The sequence below is a fragment of the Petromyzon marinus genome, chromosome 69 (genome assembly GCF_048934315.1).
Source record: "Petromyzon marinus isolate PM22_M1 ecotype Great Lakes invasive population chromosome 69, UKy_Petmar_22M1.pri1.0, whole genome shotgun sequence".
NCBI lineage: Eukaryota > Metazoa > Chordata > Hyperoartia > Petromyzontiformes > Petromyzontidae > Petromyzon > Petromyzon marinus.
The window spans coordinates 7086404-7109086 of record NC_133735.1 but is presented as its reverse complement, the minus strand read 5'-3'; the positions used below and the strand labels follow the sequence as shown (position 1 = coordinate 7109086).

The window sequence follows — 22683 nt, the reverse complement described above, 5'->3', positions numbered from 1 at the left end:
TGTCGAGGGAGTCGTGGTGGTAATGTTGTTGTGGTGGTGGTCGTTGTTGTTGCAGGGTGGTGGTGGTGGAAGAGGCGAGTGTTGCTGTGTGCGAGGGAGTTGTGGTGGTGGTGGTGGTAATGTTGTTGTGGTGGTGGTGGTAATGTTGTTGTGGTGGTGGTGGTAATGTTGTTGTGGTGGTGGTAATGTTGTGGTGGTGGTAATGTTGTTGCAGGGTGGTGGTGGTGGTGGTGGTGGTAATGTTGTTGTTGTTGCAGGGTGGTGGTGGTGGTGGTGGTAATGTTGTTGTTGTTGCAGGGTGGTGGTGGTTGAAGAGGCGAGTGTTGCTGTGTGCGAGGGAGTCGTGGTGGTAATGTTGTTGTTGCAGGGTGGTGGTGGTGGTGGTGGTAATGTTGTTGTTGTGGTGGTTGTTGTTGCAGGGTGGTGGTGGTGGAAGAGGCGAGTGTTGCTGTGTGCGAGGGAGTCGTGGTGGTGGTGGTGGTGGTAATGTTGTTGTTGTGGTGGTTGTTGTTGCAGGGTGGTGGTGGTTGAAGAGGCGAGTGTTGCTGTGTGCGAGGGAGTCGTGGTTGTGGTGGTGGTGGTAATGTTGTTGTGGTTGTTGTTGCAGGGTGGTGGTGGTAATGTTGTTGTTGTTGTTGCAGGGTGGTGGTGGTGGAAGAGGCGAGTGTTGCTGTGTGCGAGGGAGTCGTGGTGGTAATGTTGTTGTTGCAGGGTGGTGGTGGTGGTGGTGGTAATGTTGTTGTGGTTGTTGTTGCAGGGTGGTGGTGGTTGAAGAGGCGAGTGTTGCTGTGTGCGAGGGAGTCGTGGTGGTGGTGGTGGTAATGTTGTTGTGGTTGTTGTTGCAGGGTGGTGGTGGTTGAAGAGGCGAGTGTTGCTGTGTGCGAGGGAGTCGTGGTGGTGGTGGTGGTGGTAATGTTGTTGTTGTGGTTGTTGCAGGGTGGTGGTGGTTGAAGAGGCGAGTGTTGCTGTGTGCGAGGGAGTCGTGGTGGTAATGTTGTTGTTGCAGGGTGGTGGTGGTGGTGGTAATGTTGTTGTTGTGGTGGTTGTTGTTGCAGGGTGGTGGTGGTTGAAGAGGCGAGTGTTGCTGTGTGCGAGGGAGTCGTGGTGGTGGTGGTGGTGGTAATGTTGTTGTTGTGGTGGTTGTTGTTGCAGGGTGGTGGTGGTTGAAGAGGCGAGTGTTGCTGTGTGCGAGGGAGTCGTGGTGGTAATGTTGTTGTTGCAGGGTGGTGGTGGTGGTGGTAATGTTGTTGTGGTTGTTGTTGCAGGGTGGTGGTGGTTGAAGAGGCGAGTGTTGCTGTGTGCGAGGGAGTCGTGGTGGTGGTGGTGGTGGTAATGTTGTTGTTGTTGTTGCAGGGTGGTGGTGGTTGAAGAGGCGAGTGTTGCTGTGTGCGAGGGAGTCGTGGTGGTGGTGGTGGTGGTAATGTTGTTGTTGCAGGGTGGTGGTGGTGGTGGTAATGTTGTTGTTGTTGCAGGGTGGTGGTGGTTGAAGAGGCGAGTGTTGCTGTGTGCGAGGGAGTCGTGGTGGTAATGTTGTTGTTGCAGGGTGGTGGTGGTAATGTTGTTGTGGTTGTTGTTGCAGGGTGGTGGTGGTTGAAGAGGCGAGTGTTGCTGTGTGCGAGGGAGTCGTGGTGGTAATGTTGTTGTTGCAGGGTGGTGGTGGTGGTGGTGGTAATGTTGTTGTGGTTGTTGTTGTTGTTGTTGCAGGGTGGTGGTGGTTGAAGAGGCGAGTGTTGCTGTGTGCGAGGGAGTCGTGGTGGTGGTGGTGGTGGTAATGTTGTGGTTGTTGTTGCAGGGTGGTGGTGGTTGAAGAGGCGAGTGTTGCTGTGTGCGAGGGAGTCGTGGTGGTGGTGGTGGTAATGTTGTTGTTGTTGCAGGGTGGTGGTGGTAATGTTGTTGTTGTGGTAATGTTGTTGCAGGGTGGTGGTGGTGGAAGAGGCGAGTGTTGCTGTGTGCGAGGGAGTCGTGGTGGTAATGTTGTTGTTGCAGGGTGGTGGTGGTAATGTTGTTGTTGTTGTTGTTGCAGGGTGGTGGTGGTGGAAGAGGCGAGTGTTGCTGTGTGCGAGGGAGTCGTGGTGGTGGTGGTGGTGGTAATGTTGTTGTTGTGGTGGTTGTTGTTGCAGGGTGGTGGTGGTTGAAGAGGCGAGTGTTGCTGTGTGCGAGGGAGTCGTGGTTGTGGTGGTGGTGGTAATGTTGTTGTGGTTGTTGTTGCAGGGTGGTGGTGGTAATGTTGTTGTTGTTGTTGCAGGGTGGTGGTGGTGGAAGAGGCGAGTGTTGCTGTGTGCGAGGGAGTCGTGGTGGTAATGTTGTTGTTGCAGGGTGGTGGTGGTGGTGGTGGTAATGTTGTTGTGGTTGTTGTTGCAGGGTGGTGGTGGTTGAAGAGGCGAGTGTTGCTGTGTGCGAGGGAGTCGTGGTGGTGGTGGTGGTAATGTTGTTGTGGTTGTTGTTGCAGGGTGGTGGTGGTTGAAGAGGCGAGTGTTGCTGTGTGCGAGGGAGTCGTGGTGGTGGTGGTGGTGGTAATGTTGTTGTTGTGGTTGTTGCAGGGTGGTGGTGGTTGAAGAGGCGAGTGTTGCTGTGTGCGAGGGAGTCGTGGTTGTGGTGGTGGTGGTAATGTTGTTGTGGTTGTTGTTGCAGGGTGGTGGTGGTAATGTTGTTGTTGTTGTTGCAGGGTGGTGGTGGTGGAAGAGGCGAGTGTTGCTGTGTGCGAGGGAGTCGTGGTGGTAATGTTGTTGTTGCAGGGTGGTGGTGGTGGTGGTGGTAATGTTGTTGTGGTTGTTGTTGCAGGGTGGTGGTGGTTGAAGAGGCGAGTGTTGCTGTGTGCGAGGGAGTCGTGGTGGTGGTGGTGGTAATGTTGTTGTGGTTGTTGTTGCAGGGTGGTGGTGGTTGAAGAGGCGAGTGTTGCTGTGTGCGAGGGAGTCGTGGTGGTGGTGGTGGTGGTAATGTTGTTGTTGTGGTTGTTGCAGGGTGGTGGTGGTTGAAGAGGCGAGTGTTGCTGTGTGCGAGGGAGTCGTGGTGGTAATGTTGTTGTTGCAGGGTGGTGGTGGTGGTGGTAATGTTGTTGTTGTGGTGGTTGTTGTTGCAGGGTGGTGGTGGTTGAAGAGGCGAGTGTTGCTGTGTGCGAGGGAGTCGTGGTGGTGGTGGTGGTGGTAATGTTGTTGTTGTGGTGGTTGTTGTTGCAGGGTGGTGGTGGTTGAAGAGGCGAGTGTTGCTGTGTGCGAGGGAGTCGTGGTGGTAATGTTGTTGTTGCAGGGTGGTGGTGGTGGTGGTAATGTTGTTGTGGTTGTTGTTGCAGGGTGGTGGTGGTTGAAGAGGCGAGTGTTGCTGTGTGCGAGGGAGTCGTGGTGGTGGTGGTGGTGGTAATGTTGTTGTTGTTGTTGCAGGGTGGTGGTGGTTGAAGAGGCGAGTGTTGCTGTGTGCGAGGGAGTCGTGGTGGTGGTGGTGGTGGTAATGTTGTTGTTGCAGGGTGGTGGTGGTGGTGGTAATGTTGTTGTTGTTGCAGGGTGGTGGTGGTTGAAGAGGCGAGTGTTGCTGTGTGCGAGGGAGTCGTGGTGGTAATGTTGTTGTTGCAGGGTGGTGGTGGTAATGTTGTTGTGGTTGTTGTTGCAGGGTGGTGGTGGTTGAAGAGGCGAGTGTTGCTGTGTGCGAGGGAGTCGTGGTGGTAATGTTGTTGTTGCAGGGTGGTGGTGGTGGTGGTGGTAATGTTGTTGTGGTTGTTGTTGTTGTTGTTGCAGGGTGGTGGTGGTTGAAGAGGCGAGTGTTGCTGTGTGCGAGGGAGTCGTGGTGGTGGTGGTGGTGGTAATGTTGTGGTTGTTGTTGCAGGGTGGTGGTGGTTGAAGAGGCGAGTGTTGCTGTGTGCGAGGGAGTCGTGGTGGTGGTGGTGGTAATGTTGTTGTTGTTGCAGGGTGGTGGTGGTAATGTTGTTGTTGTGGTAATGTTGTTGCAGGGTGGTGGTGGTGGAAGAGGCGAGTGTTGCTGTGTGCGAGGGAGTCGTGGTGGTAATGTTGTTGTTGCAGGGTGGTGGTGGTAATGTTGTTGTTGTTGTTGTTGCAGGGTGGTGGTGGTGGAAGAGGCGAGTGTTGCTGTGTGCGAGGGAGTTGAGTTTGGACGTCGCTCGTTCCGTGGCTTCAACCCCGAGGTGGAGGTATGGACGACAGCAACAACAACCACAGAACAACAATAACACAACAACACCACAACAACGCAACAACAACAACAACAACAGAACAACAACACAACAACAACCACACAACAACCACAGAACAACAATAACACAACAACACAACCACAACAACAACACAACACCACAACAACAACAACACAACAACCACAGAACAATAACAACACAACAAGACCACAACAACAACCACACAACAACACCACAACAACAACCACACAACAACACCACAACAACAACCACAGAACAACAATAACACAACACCACAACAACACAACAACACCCACACAACAACAACCAGACAACAACACAACAACAACAACCACACAACAACAACACACCGACAACCACAGAACAACACCACAACAACAACCACAGAACAACACAACAACACCACAACAACAACCACACAACACCACAACAACAATCACAGAACAACACCACAACAACCACAGAACAACAACAACACAACACCACAACAACAACACATCAACAACCACACAACAACAACCACAGAACAACAACAACCACAGAACAACAACAACCACACAACAACCACATTAAGAACCACAACATCAACCAGACTAGCAACCAAAAAATAACAACCAGACAACCACAATAACAACACACCAGCCAAACAACAACCATGGAACATCACAACAACAACCACCACAACAATCTCAACAACACCATAACAACAACACAACCAGACAACAACCTCAAACAACAATCCAACTACAACAACCAGACAACAATAACAACAACCACATAACAATCATTGTCAAGGTCTAGGATCGAACCCACGACCTCCTGCGTACCAGGCGAGGTGGTCAACATCTCCTAGCCACCGTGGTGTCAGGGTCTGGGGTCGAACCCACGACCTCCTGCGTACCAGGCGAGGTGGTCAACATCTCATAGCCACCGTGGTGTCAGGGTCTGGGGTCGAACCCCCGACCTCCTGCGTACCAGGCGAGGTGGTCAACATCTCATAGCCACTGTTGTGTCAGGGTGTGGGATCGAACCCACGACCTCCTGCGTCACTCTCTGTCTCTCTGTCTCTCTCCCTGTCTCTCTGTCTCTCTCCCTGTTTCCCTGTCTCTCTGTCTCTCTCCCTGTCTCTCTCCCTGTCTCTCTGTCTCTCTCCCTGTCTCTCTGTCTCTCTCCCTGTCTCTCTGTCTCTCTCCCTGTCTCTCTCCCTGTCTCTCTTCTCGTCTCTCTGTCTCTCTCCCTGTCTCTCTGTCTCTCTCCCTGTCTCTCTGGCTCTCGCGTACCAGGCGAGGTAGTCAACATCTCCTAGCCACCGTGGTGTCAGGATGTGGGATCGAACCCACGACCTCCTGCGTACCAGGCGAGGTAGTCAACATCTCCTAGCCACCGTGATGTCAGGGTGTGGGATCGAACCCACGACCTCCTGCGTACCAGGCGAGGTAGTCAACATCTCCTAGCCACCGTGGTGTCAGGGTGTGGGATCGAACCCACGACCTCCTGCGTACCAGGCGAGGTGGTCAACATCTCATAGCCACTGTTGTGTCAGGGTCTGGGATCGAACCCACGACCTCCTGCGTACCAGGCGAGGTAGTCAACATCTAGCCACTGTGGTGTCAGGGTCTGGGATCGAACCCACAACCTCCTGCGTACCAGGCGAGGTGGTCAACATCTCCTAGCCACCGTGATGTCAGGGTGTGGGATCGAACCCACGACCTCCTGTGTACCAAGCGAGGTAGTCAACATCTCATAGCCACCGTGGTGTCAGGGTCTGGGATCGAACCCACGACCTCCTGCGTACCAGGCGAGGTAGTCAACATCTCATAGCCATACCCCTCTGCTACCAACAGCAGCACTTGCCCCCCTACCGCCACCCGCGCAGGCTGTGTGAGCTACCTGGGGCGCCTGCGTCTGTGCCTGTGTCCGCGCGCAGAAGCTGTGCTCGCTGCTGGAGCTGAGCAGGAGAGGGGGGGGGCAGGGGGGGGAGTGGGGGGGGGAGCGGAGGGGGGGCGACGAGGGCAAGGACGTGAGCGACGAGGAGATGGCGCGCAGGTGAGCACCTCGTCACACACAGACACACACAGACACACACAGACACACACACAGACACACACACAGACACACACACAGACACACACACAGACACACACACAGACACACACACAGACACACACACAGACACACACACAGACACCTCGTCACACACACAGACACACACACAGACACACACCTCGTCACACACACACACAGACACACACCTCGTCACACACACAGACACACACCTCGTCACACACACACACAGACACACACACAGACACACACACAGACACACACACAGACACACACACAGACACACACACAGACACACACAGACACCTCGTCACACACACAGACACACACACACAGACACACACACAGACACCTCGTCACACACACACAGACACACACACAGACACACACACAGACACACACACACACAGACACACACACACATACACACACTAACACACACAGACAACAACAACAACAACCGCCATTCGCCACTAAGTGGCGGTGACGTCACCACGACGCTTGTGCCAGGCTATGTGCACCCTGAGGCCACGTGAAGTGTCGAACGCCCGCTGGCAGGAGGTCACGGGGCAGACCCAGGTGCCACGGGTCGACTGACTGACACACACCTCGTCACACACACACAGACACACCTCGTCACACACACACACACAGAGACACACCTCGTCACACACAGACACACCTCGTCACACACACACACCTCGTCACACACACACACAGACACACCTCGTCACACACAGACACACCTCGTCACACACACACACACAGACACACACAGTCACACACACAGACACACACACAGACACACCTCGTCACACACACAGACACACCTCGTCACACACAAACCTCATCACACACAGACACACCTCGTCACACACACAGACACACCTCATCACACACACAGACACACCTCGTCACACACACACAGACACACCTCGTCACACACACACAGACACACCTCGTCACACACACACACACCTCGTTACACACAGACACACCTCGTCACACACACACACACAGACACACACACAGACACACCTCGACATATGCACACAGACACACCTCGTCACACACAGACAGACAGTGAGTGTATGAGTGTGTGAGTTAGTGAGTGTATGAGTGTATGAGTGTGTGAGTGTATGAGTGTATGAGTGTGTGAGTTAGTGAGTGTATGAGCGTGTGTGTGAGTGAGTGAATGTGTGTGAGTGAGTGTATGAGTGTGTGTGTGAGTGAGTTAGTGAGTGTGTGTGTGAGTGAGTTAGTGAGTGTGTGAGTGAGTGTGTGAGTGAGTTAGTGAGTGTGTGAGTGAGTGTGTGAGTGAGTGAGTGTGTGAGTGAGTGAGTGTGTGAGTGAGTGTATGAGTGAGTGTATGAGTGTGTGTGTGAGTGAGTGAATGAGTGTGTGTATGGCACAAGTGTCGTCGTGACGTTACCGCACGTAGTGGCGAATGGCGGTTGTTGTGAATGAGTGAGTGTGTGAGTGAGTGTATGAGTGTGTCTGTGAGTGTATGAGTGAGTGTATGAGTGTGTGTGTGAGTGTATGAGTGTGTGTGTGAGTGTGTATGAGTGAGTGTATGAGTGTGTGTGTGAGTATGAGTGTGTGTGTGAGTGTATGAGTGTGTGTGTGAGTGTAAGAGTGTGTGTATGAGTGTGTGTGTGAGTGTGTGTGAGTGTATGAGTGTATGAGTGTGTGTGTGAGTGTATGAGTGTATGAGTGTGTGTGTGAGTGTATGAGTGTGTGAGTGTGTGTGGCCAGGAATGTGATGCCTGTGTGTGGCCCATAAACATTCAACATTCTAACCAGCGGGCAGCACAGAAGCGCGCGTGTGTGTACGTGTGTGTATGCGTGTGTGTACGTGTGTGTGTACGTGTGTGTACGTGTGTGTGTACGTGTGTGTGTATGTGTGTGTGTGCGTGTGTGCGTGTGTGTACGTGCGTGTGTGTGTGTGCGTGTGTGTACGTGCGTGTGTGTACGTGCGTGTGTGTGTGTGCGTGTGTGTGTGTGCGTGTGTGTACGTGCGTGTGTGTATGTGCGGGTTCGCGTGTGTGCGTGTGTGCGTGTGTGTGTGTCTGCGTGTGTGTGTGCGTGTGCGTGTGTGTACGTGCGTGTGTACATGTGTGTGTGTACGTGTGTGCGTGTGTGTGCGTGTACGTGCGTGTGTACGTGCGTGTGTGTACGTGCATGTGTACATGTGTGCGTGTGTGTGTGCGTGTACGTGCGTGTGTGTACGTGCGTGTGTGTACGTGCGTGCGAGTGTGTGCGTGTTCGTGCGTGTGTACGTGCGTGTTCGTGCGTGCGTGTGTACGTGCGTGTGTGTGTGTACGTGTGCGTGTTCGTGCGTGCGTGTGTACGTGCGTGTGTGTGTGTAAGTGTGTGTGTGCGTGTGCGTACGTGTGTGTGTGTACGTACTTGTGTGTGTGTACGTACGTGTGTGTGTGTACGTGTGTGTGTGTACGTGTGTGTGTGTACGTGTGTGTGTGCGTACGTGTTTGTGTGTACGTACTTGTGTGTGTGTGTACGTACGTGTGTGTGTGTACGTGTGTGTGTGTGTACGTGTGTGTGTGTACGTGTGTGTGTGTACATGTGTGTGTGTACATGTGTGTGTGTACGTGTGTGTGTGTGTACGTGTGTGTGTGTGTGTGTACGTGCGTGTTGGGTCAGCTTAAGTGATCATTGCCATGTGCTCACCCCCCCCTCACACCCCCCTCACCCTCCTCCTCACCCCCCCCCCTCCTCACCCTCCTCCTCACCCCCCCCCTCGTCACCCTCCTCCTCACCCTCCTCCTCCTCACCCTCCTCCTCACCCCCCCCCTCGTCACCCTCCTCCTCCTCGTCACCCCTACACTCCGCGTGCCACATTCCACCTTGGGGTGTTGGCACAGTGCACATCTGGGTGTGATGTCTCACCACACCGTTACCACACTCACCACCGTTACCGTACTCACCACACAGTTACCGCACTCACCACACAGTTACCACACTCACCACACTCACCACACCATTACCACACTCACCGCACTCACCACACCATTACCGCACTCACCGCACTCACCACACAGTTACCACACTCACCGCACATTTACCACACTCACCGCACAGTTACCACACTCACCGCACCGTTACCACACTCACATCACTCACCACACCGTTACCGCACTCACCAAACCATTACCACACTCACCACACTCACCGCACCGTTGCCATACTCACCACACTCACCACATTCACCACACCGTTACCACACTCACCGCACCGTTACCACACTCACCACACTCACCACACTCACCACACTGTTACCACACTCACCGCACCGTTACCACACTCACCACACTCACCACACTCACCACACCGTTACCACACTCACCGCACTCACCACACCGTTACCGCACTCACCACACCGTTACCACACTCACCGCACCGTTGCCATACTCACCACACTCACCACATTCAACACACCGTTACCACACTCACCGCACCGTTACCACACTCACCACACTCACCAGACTCACCGCACCGTTACCACACTCACCGCACTCACCATATTCACCACACTCACCGCACCGTTACCACACTCACCACACCGTTAGCATACTCACCACACTCGCCTCACCGTTACCACACTCATCCCTTGCCTCTGTCTCTCTCCCTGTCTCTCTCCCTGTCTCTCTCCCTGTCTCTCTCCCTGTCTCTCTGTCTCTCTCCCTGTCTCTCTGTCTCTCTCCTTGTCTCTCTGTCTCTCTCCCTGTCTCTCCCTCGTCTCTCTGTCTCTCTGTCTCTCTCCCTGTCTCTCTGTCTCTCTCCCTATCTCTCTGTCTCTCCCTCGTCTCTCTGTCTCTATACCTGTCTCTCTGTCTCTCTCCCTGTCTCTCTGTCTCTCTCCCTGTCTCTCTGTCTCTCCCTGTCTCTCTGTCTCTCTCCCTGTCTCCCTATCTCTCTGTCTCTCCCTGTCTCTCTGTTTCTCCCTTGTCTCCCTGTCTCTCTCCCTGTCTCCCTGTCTCTCTCCCTGTCTCTCTCCCTGTCTCTCTGTCTTTCTCCCTCGTCTCTCTGTCTCCCTCGTCTCTCTCCCTGTCTCTCTGTCTCTCTCCCTGTCTCTCTCCTCGTCTCCCTGTCTCTCTCCCTGTCCCTTTGTCTCTCCCTGTCTCTCTGTCTCTCTCGCTGTCTCTGTCTCTCTCCCTGTCTCCCTGTCTCTCTCCCTGTCTCCCTGTCTCTCTGTCTCTCTCCCTGTCTCTCTGTCTCTCTCCCTGTGTCTCTGTCTCTCTCCCTCGTCTCTCTGTCTCTCTCCCTGTCTCTCTCCCTGTCTCTCTGTCTCTCTCCCTGTCTCTCCCTCGTCTCTCTGTCTCTATCCCTGTCTCTCTGTCTCTCTCCCTGTCTCTATCCCTGTCTCTCCCAAGTCTCTCTCCCTGTCTCTCTCTGTCTCTCTGTCTCTCTCCCTGTCTCTCTGCCTCTCTCCCTGTCTCTGTCTCTCTGTCTCTCTCCTCGTCTCTCCCTCATCTCTCTGTCTCTCTCCCTGTCTCTCTGTCTCTCTTCTCGTCTCTCTGTCTCTCTCCCTGTCTCTCTGTCTCTCTGTCTCTCTGCCTGTCTCTCTGTCTCCCTGTCTCTCCCTCGTCTCTCTGTCTCTCTCCCTGTCTCTCTCCCTCGTCTCTCTGTCTCTCTCCCTGTCTCTCTGTCTCTCTCCCTGTCTCTCTGTCTCTCTCCTTGTCTCTCTGTCTCTCTGCCTGTCTCTCTGTCTCCCTGTCTCTCTGTTTCTCCCTCGTCTCTCTGTCTCTCTCCCTGTCTCTCTGTCTCTCTCCCTGTCTCCCTGTCTCTCTCCCTGTCTCTCTGTCTCTCTCCCTCGTCTCTCTGTCTCTCTCCCTGTCTCTCTCCCTCGTCTCTCTGTCTCTCTCCCTGTCTCTCTCCCTGTCTCTCTGTCTCTCTCCCTGTCTCTCTGTCTCTCTCCCTGTCTCTCTGTCTCTCTCCCTGTCTCTCTGTCTCTCTCTCTGTCTCTCTCACTGTCTCCCTGTCTCTCTCCCTCGTCTCTCTGTCTCTCTCCCTCGTCTCTTTGTCTCTCTCCCTCGTCTCTCTTTCTCTCCCTGTCTCTATCTCTCTCACTGTCTCCCTGTCTCTCTCCCTCGTCTCTCTGCCTCTCTCCCTGTCTCTCTGTCTCTCTCCCTCGTCTCTCTGTCTCTCTCCCTGTCTCTCTGTCTCTCCCTGTCTCCCTGTCTCCCTCGTCTCTCTGTCTCACTCCCTGTCTCTCTGTCTCCCTGTCTCTCTCCCTCGCCTCCCCCCCCATACACCATGTGCGTTTATTTCTGGACAACCCTGCAAACGCTTTAGTTCCACTTCCTTCTCCGGACTCAGGCACACAAAGACAAAGCTCCCCCGTGTAGCCTGTAACAGACTGTAGGGGCAAGTGCTGTTAGCGAGTAGCAGCTGTGAAGGCTACCGGTACTGTGGCACATGAGGGGATGGGTGGTCAGCACCACACACACTCTCCTGTCTCTCCCTCGTCTCTCTCCCTGTCTCTCTGTCTCTCTCCCTGTCTCTCTCTCTGTCTCTCTCCCTGTCTCTCTGTCTCTCTCCCTGTCTCTCTGTCTCTCTCCCTGTCTCTCTGTCTCTCTCCCTCGTCTCTCTGTCTCTCTCCCTGTCTCTCTCCCTGTCTCTCTGTCTCTCTCCCTGTCTCTCTGCCTCTCTCCCTGTCTCTCTGCCTCTCTCCCTGTCTCTCTGCCTCTCTCCCTGTCTCTCTGTCTCTCTCCCTCGTCTCCCTGTCTCTCTCCCTGTCTCTCTCCCTGTCTCTCTGTCTCTCTCCCTGTCTCTCTGTCTCTCTCCCTGTCTCTCTGTCTCTCTCCCTCGTCTCTCTGTCTCTCTCCCTCGTCTCTCTGTCTCTCTCTCCCTGTCTCTCTCCCTGTCTCTCTGTCTCTCTGCCTCTCTCCCTGTCTCCCTGTCTCTCTCCCTGTCTCTCTCCCTGTCTCTCTGTCTCTCTCCCTGTCTCTCTGTCTCTCTCCCTGTCTCTCTGTCTCTCTCCCTCGTCTCTCTGTCTCTCTCCCTCGTCTCTCTGTCTCTCTCCCTCGTCTCTCTGTCTCTCTCTCCCTGTCTCTCTCCCTGTCTCTCTGTCTCTCTCCCTGTCTCTCTGCCTCTCTCCCTGTCTCCCTATCTCTCTGTCTCTCCCTGTCTCTCTGTTTCTCCCTTGTCTCCCTGTCTCTCTCCCTGTCTCCCTGTCTCTCTCCCTGTCTCTCTCCCTGTCTCTCTGTCTTTCTCCCTCGTCTCTCTGTCTCCCTCGTCTCTCTCCCTGTCTCTCTGTCTCTCTCCCTGTCTCTCTCCTCGTCTCCCTGTCTCTCTCCCTGTCCCTTTGTCTCTCCCTGTCTCTCTGTCTCTCTCGCTGTCTCTGTCTCTCTCCCTGTCTCCCTGTCTCTCTCCCTGTCTCCCTGTCTCTCTGTCTCTCTCCCTGTCTCTCTGTCTCTCTCCCTGTGTCTCTGTCTCTCTCCCTCGTCTCTCTGTCTCTCTCCCTGTCTCTCTCCCTGTCTCTCTGTCTCTCTCCCTGTCTCTCCCTCGTCTCTCTGTCTCTATCCCTGTCTCTCTGTCTCTCTCCCTGTCTCTATCCCTGTCTCTCCCTAGTCTCTCTCCCTGTCTCTCTCTGTCTCTCTGTCTCTCTCCCTGTCTCTCTGCCTCTCTCCCTGTCTCTGTCTCTCTGTCTCTCTCCTCGTCTCTCCCTCATCTCTCTGTCTCTCTCCCTGTCTCTCTGTCTCTCTTCTCGTCTCTCTGTCTCTCTCCCTGTCTCTCTGTCTCTCTGTCTCTCTGCCTGTCTCTCTGTCTCTCTCCCTGTCTCTCCCTCGTCTCTCTGTCTCTCTCCCTGTCTCTCTCCCTCGTCTCTCTGTCTCTCTCCCTGTCTCTCTGTCTCTCTCCCTGTCTCTCTGTCTCTCTCCTTGTCTCTCTGTCTCTCTGCCTGTCTCTCTGTCTCCCTGTCTCTCTGTTTCTCCCTCGTCTCTCTGTCTCTCTCCCTGTCTCTCTGTCTCTCTCCCTGTCTCCCTGTCTCTCTCCCTGTCTCTCTGTCTCTCTCCCTCGTCTCTCTGTCTCTCTCCCTGTCTCTCTCCCTCGTCTCTCTGTCTCTCTCCCTGTCTCTCTCCCTGTCTCTCTGTCTCTCTCCCTGTCTCTCTGTCTCTCTCCCTGTCTCTCTGTCTCTCTCCCTGTCTCTCTGTCTCTCTCTCTGTCTCTCTCACTGTCTCCCTGTCTCTCTCCCTCGTCTCTCTGTCTCTCTCCCTCGTCTCTTTGTCTCTCTCCCTCGTCTCTCTTTCTCTCCCTGTCTCTATCTCTCTCACTGTCTCCCTGTCTCTCTCCCTCGTCTCTCTGCCTCTCTCCCTGTCTCTCTGTCTCTCTCCCTCGTCTCTCTGTCTCTCTCCCTGTCTCTCTGTCTCTCCCTGTCTCCCTGTCTCCCTCGTCTCTCTGTCTCACTCCCTGTCTCTCTGTCTCCCTGTCTCTCTCCCTCGCCTCCCCCCCCATACACCATGTGCGTTTATTTCTGGACAACCCTGCAAACGCTTTAGTTCCACTTCCTTCTCCGGACTCAGGCACACAAAGACAAAGCTCCCCCGTGTAGCCTGTAACAGACTGTAGGGGCAAGTGCTGTTAGCGAGTAGCAGCTGTGAAGGCTACCGGTACTGTGGCACATGAGGGGGTGGGTGGTCAGCACCACACACACTCTCCTGTCTCTCCCTCGTCTCTCTCCCTGTCTCTCTGTCTCTCTCCCTGTCTCTCTGCCTCTCTCCCTGTCTCTCTGCCTCTCTCCCTGTCTCTCTGCCTCTCTCCCTGTCTCCCTGTCTCTCTCCCTGTCTCTCTCCCTGTCTCTCTGTCTCTCTCCCTGTCTCTCTGTCTCTCTCCCTGTCTCTCTGTCTCTCTCCCTCGTCTCTCTGTCTCTCTCCCTCGTCTCTCTGTCTCTCTCTCCCTGTCTCTCTCCCTGTCTCTCTGTCTCTCTGCCTCTCTCCCTGTCTCCCTGTCTCTCTCCCTGTCTCTCTCCCTGTCTCTCTGTCTCTCTCCCTGTCTCTCTGTCTCTCTCCCTGTCTCTCTGTCTCTCTCCCTCGTCTCTCTGTCTCTCTCCCTCGTCTCTCTGTCTCTCTCCCTCGTCTCTCTGTCTCTCTCTCCCTGTCTCTCTCCCTGTCTCTCTGTCTCTCTCCCTGTCTCTCTGCCTCTCTCCCTGTCTCTCTGTCTCTCTCCCTCGTCTCTCTGTCTCTCTCCCTCGTCTCTCTGTCTCTCTCCCTCGTCTCTCTGTCTCTCTCCCTGTCTCCCTCGTCTCTCTGTCTCTCCCTCGTCTCTCTGTCTCTCTCCCTGTCTCTCTGTCTCTCTCACTGTTTCCGTGTCTCTCTCCCTCGTCTCTCTCTCTCTCGTCTCTCTGTCTCTCTCCCTCGTCTCTCTGTCTCTCTCCCTCGTCTCTCTCCCTCGTCTCTCTCTCTCACTGTCTCCCTGTCTCTCTCCCTGTCTCTCTGTCTCTCTCCCTGTCTCTCTCCCTCGTATCTCTGTCTCTCCCTCGTCTCCCTGTCTCTCTCACTGTCTCCCTCGTCTCTCTCCCTGTCTCTCTGTCTCTCTCCCTGTCTCTCTGTCTCTCTCCCTCGTCTCCCTGTCTCTCTCACTGTCTCCCTCGTCTCTCTCCCTGTCTCCCTGTCTCTCTCCCTGTCTCTCTCCTCGTCTCCCTGTCTCTCTCCCTGTCTCTCTCCCTGTCTCCCTGTCTCTCTGTCTCTCTCCCTGTCTCTCTGTCTTTCTCCCTGTCTCTCTCCCTGTCTCTCCCTCGTCTCTCTGTCTCTCTCCCTGTCTCTCTGTCTCTCGCCCTATCTCTCTGTCTCTCTGTCTCTCTCCCTGTCTCTCTCTCTGTCTCTCTCCCTCGCCTCCCTCCCCCCCCATACACCATGTGCGTTTATTTCTGGACAACCCTGCAAACGCTTTAGTTCCACTTCCTTCTCCGGACTCAGGCACACAAAGACAAAGCTCCCCCGTGTAGCCTGTAACAGGCTGTTGGGGCAAGTGCTGTTAGCGAGTAGCAGCTGTGAAGGCTACCGGTACTGTGGCATATGAGGGGGTGGGTGGTCAGCACCACAACAACCGCCATTCGCCACTAAGTGGCGGTGACGTCACCACGACGCTTGTGCCAGGCTATGTGCACCCTGAGGCCACGTGAAGTGTCGAACGCCCGCTGGCAGGAGGTCACGGGGCAGACCCAGGTGCCACGGGTCGACTGACTGAGATGACTGGCTGATGCACCACCTGTGCCCCCTACTGTGGAAACGTGCTGTGCTTTAGCCACCCGGCGCTCCGCTCGTTGTTGTGAGGGTCGCTCCTCCGCCCTCCGTTGTTGTTGGAGGACGACTGCCTCCAACTGCCCAGTAGCATCCTTCACGAGCCTCCTCCACAGAGGCCGATGTTGACACCGCTGGTACCAGTCATTGGCAAGTCCACTCAGCTCCACGTCCTCCTGTACCACATCACTCCATCTCTTCTCTCGCCCGTGCCGCACCCGCTTAGCCCCCTCAATTCGGCCGAACAAAAGCTGTTTCGGCATGCGGTGGCTGGGCATGCGGGCTACATGACCCAGCCATCGCAGCCTTCCCCGCCGGAGGAGCTCACTGATGGGACCTTGCCCAGATCTTTCAAGGATTTGTGAGCTCACACAATCCAGTCTGGTTAAACCCAGGATGGGTCGTAGGCAGGCCAGCCTAAATGTTTCTAACCGGCGAAGATGTTCCATTAGGGGGGTCCACGTTTCGCAAGCGTAGAGAAGGGAGGGAATGACCGTGGCCGAGAAGACCTGAAGCTTAGTGCGGAGCGACAGACCAGGTAGCTTCCACACAGCGTTACGCAACCGATGAAAAGATATTGCCGCTCGACTGATTCCACTCTCTCTACAACTGCCCCATCACCGATTGGGAGTTGTGGGGGTGGAGTGTCCGATGGTACAAAATACCCAGGCAGGTGCTTAGTTTTGGTGGGGCTGATGGTAAGGCCCCACCTCTTAGTGGCACGCTCCAGTCTCAGCAGCAGCGTCTCCAACTCCTCCTCTGAATGAGCAGCTATTACCAAATCATCAGCATACATAACGTGGTTGAGCAATAGGGAGCCATCCCTTGACCGCACCCGGGCATCGATCAGCCTCCCATTATATCTGTACCATATGGAGATTCCCCCGGTACAGCTATTGAAGGCTTCACGAACTACGTGGTCAAAATAGATGTTAAATAATGTGGGAGCCAGAGGACATCCCTGTCGCACCCCAAGGTGTACAGGGAATGGCTCTGACTCCCGGCCACGTAGTTTTACCCGGGCCCGCTCACCATCATGAAGGTCCTTAATGATCGTGAGCAGAGGGTCAGGTACTCCAAAAGCACGAAGAACAACCCAGAGCCCAGGCCTACTGATGGTATCATAGGCCTTGACCAGGTCAATAAAGCAGAGATGTAGGTCTTGTTGGAATTCCCTACACCTCTGCTGTAGCAGACGGACAGAAAATATGGCATCTGTGCAGGACCGCCCTTTCCTGAAACCGCATTGGGGCTCCGCAAGCCTCTCCTCAGTGTGCCTGGCAAGGCGATGCTGAATAATCCTTGCCAGGCCCTTTCCCGGCACACTGAGGAGTGAGATGCCCCTGTAGTTGTTACAGTCTGTGCGGTCCCCCTTCTTAAAAAGGGGGACCACCAGGGCATCCTTCCAATCCTGCGGAACCCATCCAGTGGTCCAGACCGTTGTTATGATGTCATATAGGGCAGTCTGTGCACAAATGCCGCCCTCCCTCAGCATTTCGCTTGGGATACCATCTCTGCCCGCTGCCTTTCCTGGTCTCAGACTCCGGATCGCCTTCAGTACTTCCTCAACAGATGGCACCTCAGCCAGCCACTCACAGGGGGTGACTTCTTCCAATATTTGAGGCACCGCAGCCTCAACAGGGTCATTCTCACTTTGTGCCACGATGTTTTCCTGGCTGAGGGATTTTCCCTCCCCCAGGACCTCAGAAATGCTCAGCAAATCTGCAAACCTGTTCCTGGGGGTCGGAGATTGGGTCACCGTTTTTTCCCCTAATGATGGTAATAGGTGTGGCGCTGCAGATTACTTTTTTGATGGAGTTAAATAGAGATTTGTGATCACGGGCCACTGAGGCAGACTCCATCTCCTCAGCAACCCGCGACCACCACCCATCCTTGCAGCGCCTCACGGCTCTCCGAACCTCCGAGCGAAGGCTGCGGTAAGCCTCCTCATTCTCTGACGTGGGATTCTGTAGCCGATGACAGTTGGCCTGTCGCTTTTTCTCAACCATCCTGAACACCTCCTCTGTCAGCCAGGGTCTCTGGGGAGGTCTGGACCGCGTACCCAAAGCAGCCATTGCAGCTGCATGAGTCACAGTCCTAAACCTCGCCCATTTACCCTCGACATCAGGAGGAGTCGGGGACGATGCCAATCCCAGCCGCAAGCGATGATGAAATTCTCGCTTGCAACTTTCATCAGATAACTGAGACCAGGCCACTTTAGGTTGGAATGGGGTCCTCGGTGTACACCCACCACCGGAGTGGAAGAATGGCAGGTGAATCTTACAGATAACTAGTCGATGGTCAGAGGGCAGATCAGCTCCACGGTAGGTCCTGGTGTCAAGGACATGGGCTCGCATCCGCTGGTCCGTCACTCTGTAGTCCAGCAGATGTTCTTGCTTGGACCCGGCATGCATCCATGATGTTGTGTGGATGCGCCGATGCCGGAACAGCGTGTTGGTAATTACAAGCCCATGGGCTGCACAAAAATCTAGCAGCCTCCTACCGTTGTTATTGAGCTGATCATGCACTCCAATCACTCCAGACCAGGTGCCAGTATCATGACCAACTCGGGCATTGAAGTCACCCAACATGATGACTCTATCCCGAGGGGCCACTTTAACCAGCACCTGTGACAGGAGGTCATAGAAGGCATCTGACTCATCGGCTTTGCCTGCATCCCTCCACGGATGTTCATCTTCGGTGGGGGCATAAGTAACCACGACCACCATTCCTCGCCTCCGGTTGATGGGAAGGCGAGCCCAAAGTAGCCTGGGGCTTACAGCTTCCCACACCTCACCGCCACGCTCCCACGCCCCCTTCATTCTTTTGTTCAAAGAAGAGCCACACCCTGTTGTTTGGCTGTCTGCTGCCCTGAGTAGAGGACTGTCCACCCCTCATGGTGGCAGGAGCCAGAGCCGGTCCACCGGACCTCCTGAATGCCACATAGATCCAGGCGGTACCGGTCCAGCTCCCGACAGAGGAGTGGAAGCCTCTCCTCCGCAGTGAGCGTTCGGACATTCCACGTGGCCACCCGTAGTGGTTTTTCGTTGTTTCTGGAGGAGCCCCGAGGGTAGATATTCAATCTCCTGGCTCCGCCAATTGGGGTTTGGCCAGGAGACGTCATAGACACCTGGCCCCCCGGGGCCTCCAGCACAAGCTTATTAGTTATATACTTAGTTCGCGGTTTAGTGGTAATTAATTGAAGGTGGAGGGGTTACCAGCCCCTCGCACCCGTCCAGAGCCCCCGTTTAGCCCCTGTGGTGGATACATATGCCATGAGGGGAGGAGCCAATCACAATTGGACCTCCCCCCACAGCACTGTCCACGACAGAGTTGCCCGTCCGGCACCGCGAGGAGGTAGGGGGTTGTTTTGCCGGACGCATACACACACTCACATACACACACACTCACATACACACTCACTCACATACACACTCACTCACATACACACTCACATACACACACTCACAAACACACACTCACATACACACACACACACACTCATATTAACACACTCACATACAAACTCACATACACTCACACTCACTCACATACACTCATATACACACACTCACATACACACTCACTCACAGACACACTCACACACACTTATATACACACACACACTCACTGACATACACTTTCTCACACGCCCAAGACCTACACACACACTCGCATACACTCACACACACTCACATACACACACATAAACTCACGTACACTAACTCACATACGCACATACACACACTTACAAAGACAAAGATCCCCCGTATAGCCTTAACAGACTGTAGGGGCAAGCGCTGTTAGCGAGCAGCACCTGTGAAGGCCGGCACGGCACACGAGGGGGTGGGTGGCCAACACCACGCCCGACCGCCTTTGTCTTCCCAGTGACGATGTTTTACGCACCGCACCAGGTAACTCATTTCAGGCTGAGTCGACCTAGGGGAGGCCCAGGACCGGTTCAGATAATCGTCACCGGTGTTGGCCGTGAGCGGGATTCGAACTCTGGTCGGTCGCTGGGTTCACAGCGCATCGTAGCGCTAACCGCTGCACCACCGCTCCCCACACACACAGACAAAGACCCCCCGCGTAGCCTCGACAGACTGTTGGGGCAAGTGCCGTTAGCGATCAGCAGCTGTGAAGGCTACCGGCACTGTGGGCACACGATGGGGCCTGGGTGGCCGGCACCACGCCCGGCCGCCTTTGTCTCCCCCAGTGCTAGCGATGTTTACGGCTGCGCACCGCTCACGCCAGGGAACTCACTTGAGGCTGAGTCGACCTGGGGGAGGCCAGACAGGGCCACACAGACAGGGCCGCGCTGACAGGGCCACACAGACAGGGCCACACAGACAGGGCCACACAGACAGGGCCACACAGACAGGGCCACACAGACAGGGCCGCGTTGACGTCCACGCTGACAGGGCCAGGCTGACAGGGCCACACTGACAGGGCCACACAGACAGGGCCACACTGACAGGGCCGCGCTGACAGGGCCACGCTGACAGGGCCAGGCTGACAGGGCCACGCTGACAGGGCCAGGCTGACAGGGCCAGGCTGACAGGGCCAGGCTGACAGGGCCTGACAGACAGGGCCAGACAGACAGGGCCTGACAGACAGGGCCAGGCTGACAGGGCCACACAGACAGGGCCAGGCTGACAGGGCCTGACAGACAGGGCCAGACAGACAGGGCCTGACAGACAGGGCCAGGCTGACAGGGCCACACAGACAGGGCCAGGCTGACAGGGCCGGGCTGACAGGGCCACGCAGACAGGGCCGGGCTGACAGGGCCACACAGACAGGGCCAGGCTGACAGGGCCAGACTTTGTGTTGGGGGTTGTTTACCAGAAGTGATCTGGCGGCTTGGTCAAGTTTCTTCCTCATTTTCAACAACCCCACCCTGACCCCACCGTGACCCCACCGTGACCCCACCGTGACGCCACCCCCTCACTCCCTCATCTCACCCCCCATCATCACCTCCCATTACCACCCCCATCACCACCTCCCATTACCACCCCCATCACCACCTCCCATCACCCCCCATCACCACCCATCACCACCACCCATCCCCCATCACCACCACCCCATCACCCCCCATCACCACCCCATCACCCCCCCCCATCACCCCCCCCCCCCATCACCACCCCCCATCACCACCCCCCATCACCACCACCCCATCACCACCCATCACCACCCCATCACCACCCCATCACCACCCCCCATCATCACCACCACCCCCCCCATCATGTGCTGGCTGCAGGTTCGAGGTGGTGGTTGATGTGGTAGTTGTGGTTCATGTGGTCGTGGTGGTTGATGTGGTTGATGTAGTTGTGGTGGTGGTTGTTGATGTGGTTGTTGATGTGGTTGTTGATGTGGTTGTTGATGTGGTGGTGGTTGTGGTGGTTGTGGCTGAGTGTGGTGGTGGTTGATGTGGTTTTGGTGGTTGTGGTTGAAGGTTCGAGGCGGTGGTGGTTGATTGTGGTAGTTGTGGTTCATGTGGTCGTGGTGGTTGATGTGGTTGATGTAGTTGTGGTGGTGGTTGTTGATGTGGTTGTTGATGTGGTTGTTGATGTGGTGGTGGTTGTGGTGGTTGTGGCTGAGTGTGGTGGTGGTTGATGTGGTTTTGGTGGTTGTGGTTGAAGGTTCGAGGCGGTGGTGGTTGATGTGGTAGTTGTGGTTCATGTGGTCGTGGTGGTTGATGTAGTTGTGGTGGTGGTTGTTGACGTGGTTGTTGTTGTTGACGTTGGTTGTTGTTGATTCGCAGGTTCGAGTCGGTGGTGGTTGATGTGGTAATTGTGGTTCATGTGGTCGTGGTGGTTGATGTAGTTGTGGTGGTGGTTGTTGATGTGCTTGTTGACGTGGTTGTTGACGTGGTTGTTGTTGTTGACGTTGGTTGTTGTTGTTGACGAGGTTGTTGTTGATTCGCAGGTTCGAGTCGGTGGTGGTTGATGTGGTAGTTGTGGTTCATGTGGTCGTGGTGGTTGATGTAGTTGTGGTGGTGGTTGTTGATGTGCTTGTTGACGTGGTTGTTGACGTTGGTTGTTGACGTTGGTTGTTGTTGTTGTTGACGAGGTTGTTGTTGACGAGGTTGTTGTTGTTGTTGACGAGGTTGTTGTTGTTGACGAGGTTGTTGTTGTTGACGAGGTTGTTGTTGTTGACGAGGTTGTTGTTGTTGTTGTTGTTGACGAGGTTGTTGTTGTTGTTGACGAGGTTGTTGTTGTTGACGAGGTTGTTGTTGTTGTTGACGAGGTTGTTGTTGTTGTTGACGAGGTTGTTGTTGTTGACGAGGTTGTTGTTGTTGTTGACGAGGTTGTTGTTGTTGTTGTTGACGAGGTTGTTGTTGTTGTTGTTGACGAGGTTGTTGTTGTTGTTGACGAGGTTGTTGTTGTTGTTGTTGACGTGGTTGTTGTTGACGAGGTTGTTGTTGTTGACGAGGTTGTTGTTGTTGTTGACGAGGTTGTTGTTGACGAGGTTGTTGTTGTTGTTGACGAGGTTGTTGTTGTTGACGAGGTTGTTGTTGTTGACGAGGTTGTTGTTGTTGACGAGGTTGTTGTTGTTGTTGATTCGCAGGTTCGAGTCGGTGGTGGGCACGGTACAGAGGAAGTTCGCTACCAAGCGGCGTTGTTCAGCCCTCGGCTCGGGGGGGGCAGGGGGCAGGGGGCAGTCCCCGGGGGGGGGGCAAGGGGGGCCCCCCCCTACAAAGCGGCTGCCCCCCACGGCCACCTTCCTGCAGCCCGCCGACGACGGCTGAGCCGCTCACCACTCACCGCTCACCATCACCACTCACCACTCACCCACACTCACCACTCACCGCTCACCACTCACCATCACCACTCACCACTCACCGCTCACCATCACCACTCACCACTCACCCACACTCACCACTCACCGCTCACCACTCACCATCACCACTCACCGCTCACCATCACCACTCACCACTCACCCACACTCACCACTCACCGCTCACCACTCACCATCACCACTCACCACTCACCGCTCACCATCACCACTCACCACTCACCCACACTCACCACTCACCGCTCACCACTCACCATCACCACTCACCACTCACCGCTCACCATCACCACTCACCCACCGCTCACCATCACCACTCACCACTCACCACCCACCACTCACCACCCACCGCCCACCACTCACCACCCACCACTCACCATCACCGCTCACCACTCACCATCACCACTC

The 22683-nt window shown here is 55.1% G+C and overlaps 1 protein-coding gene across 1 annotated transcript in view; it reads left to right on the top strand.

Annotated features, from left to right (window-relative positions):
• MPHOSPH6 (M-phase phosphoprotein 6) overlaps positions 1 to 22341 on the top strand; it is a 36096-nt gene extending 13755 nt beyond the window's left edge. The window contains exons 3-5 of the mRNA XM_032978923.2: positions 4048 to 4138; positions 6090 to 6208; positions 22051 to 22341. Of these exons, the coding sequence (XP_032834814.2) occupies positions 4048 to 4138; positions 6090 to 6208; positions 22051 to 22231 (391 nt within the window). The 3' untranslated portion in view covers positions 22232 to 22341. The remainder of the gene's footprint in view (positions 1 to 4047; positions 4139 to 6089; positions 6209 to 22050) is intronic.
• Positions 22342 to 22683: the final 342 nt, after the last annotated feature.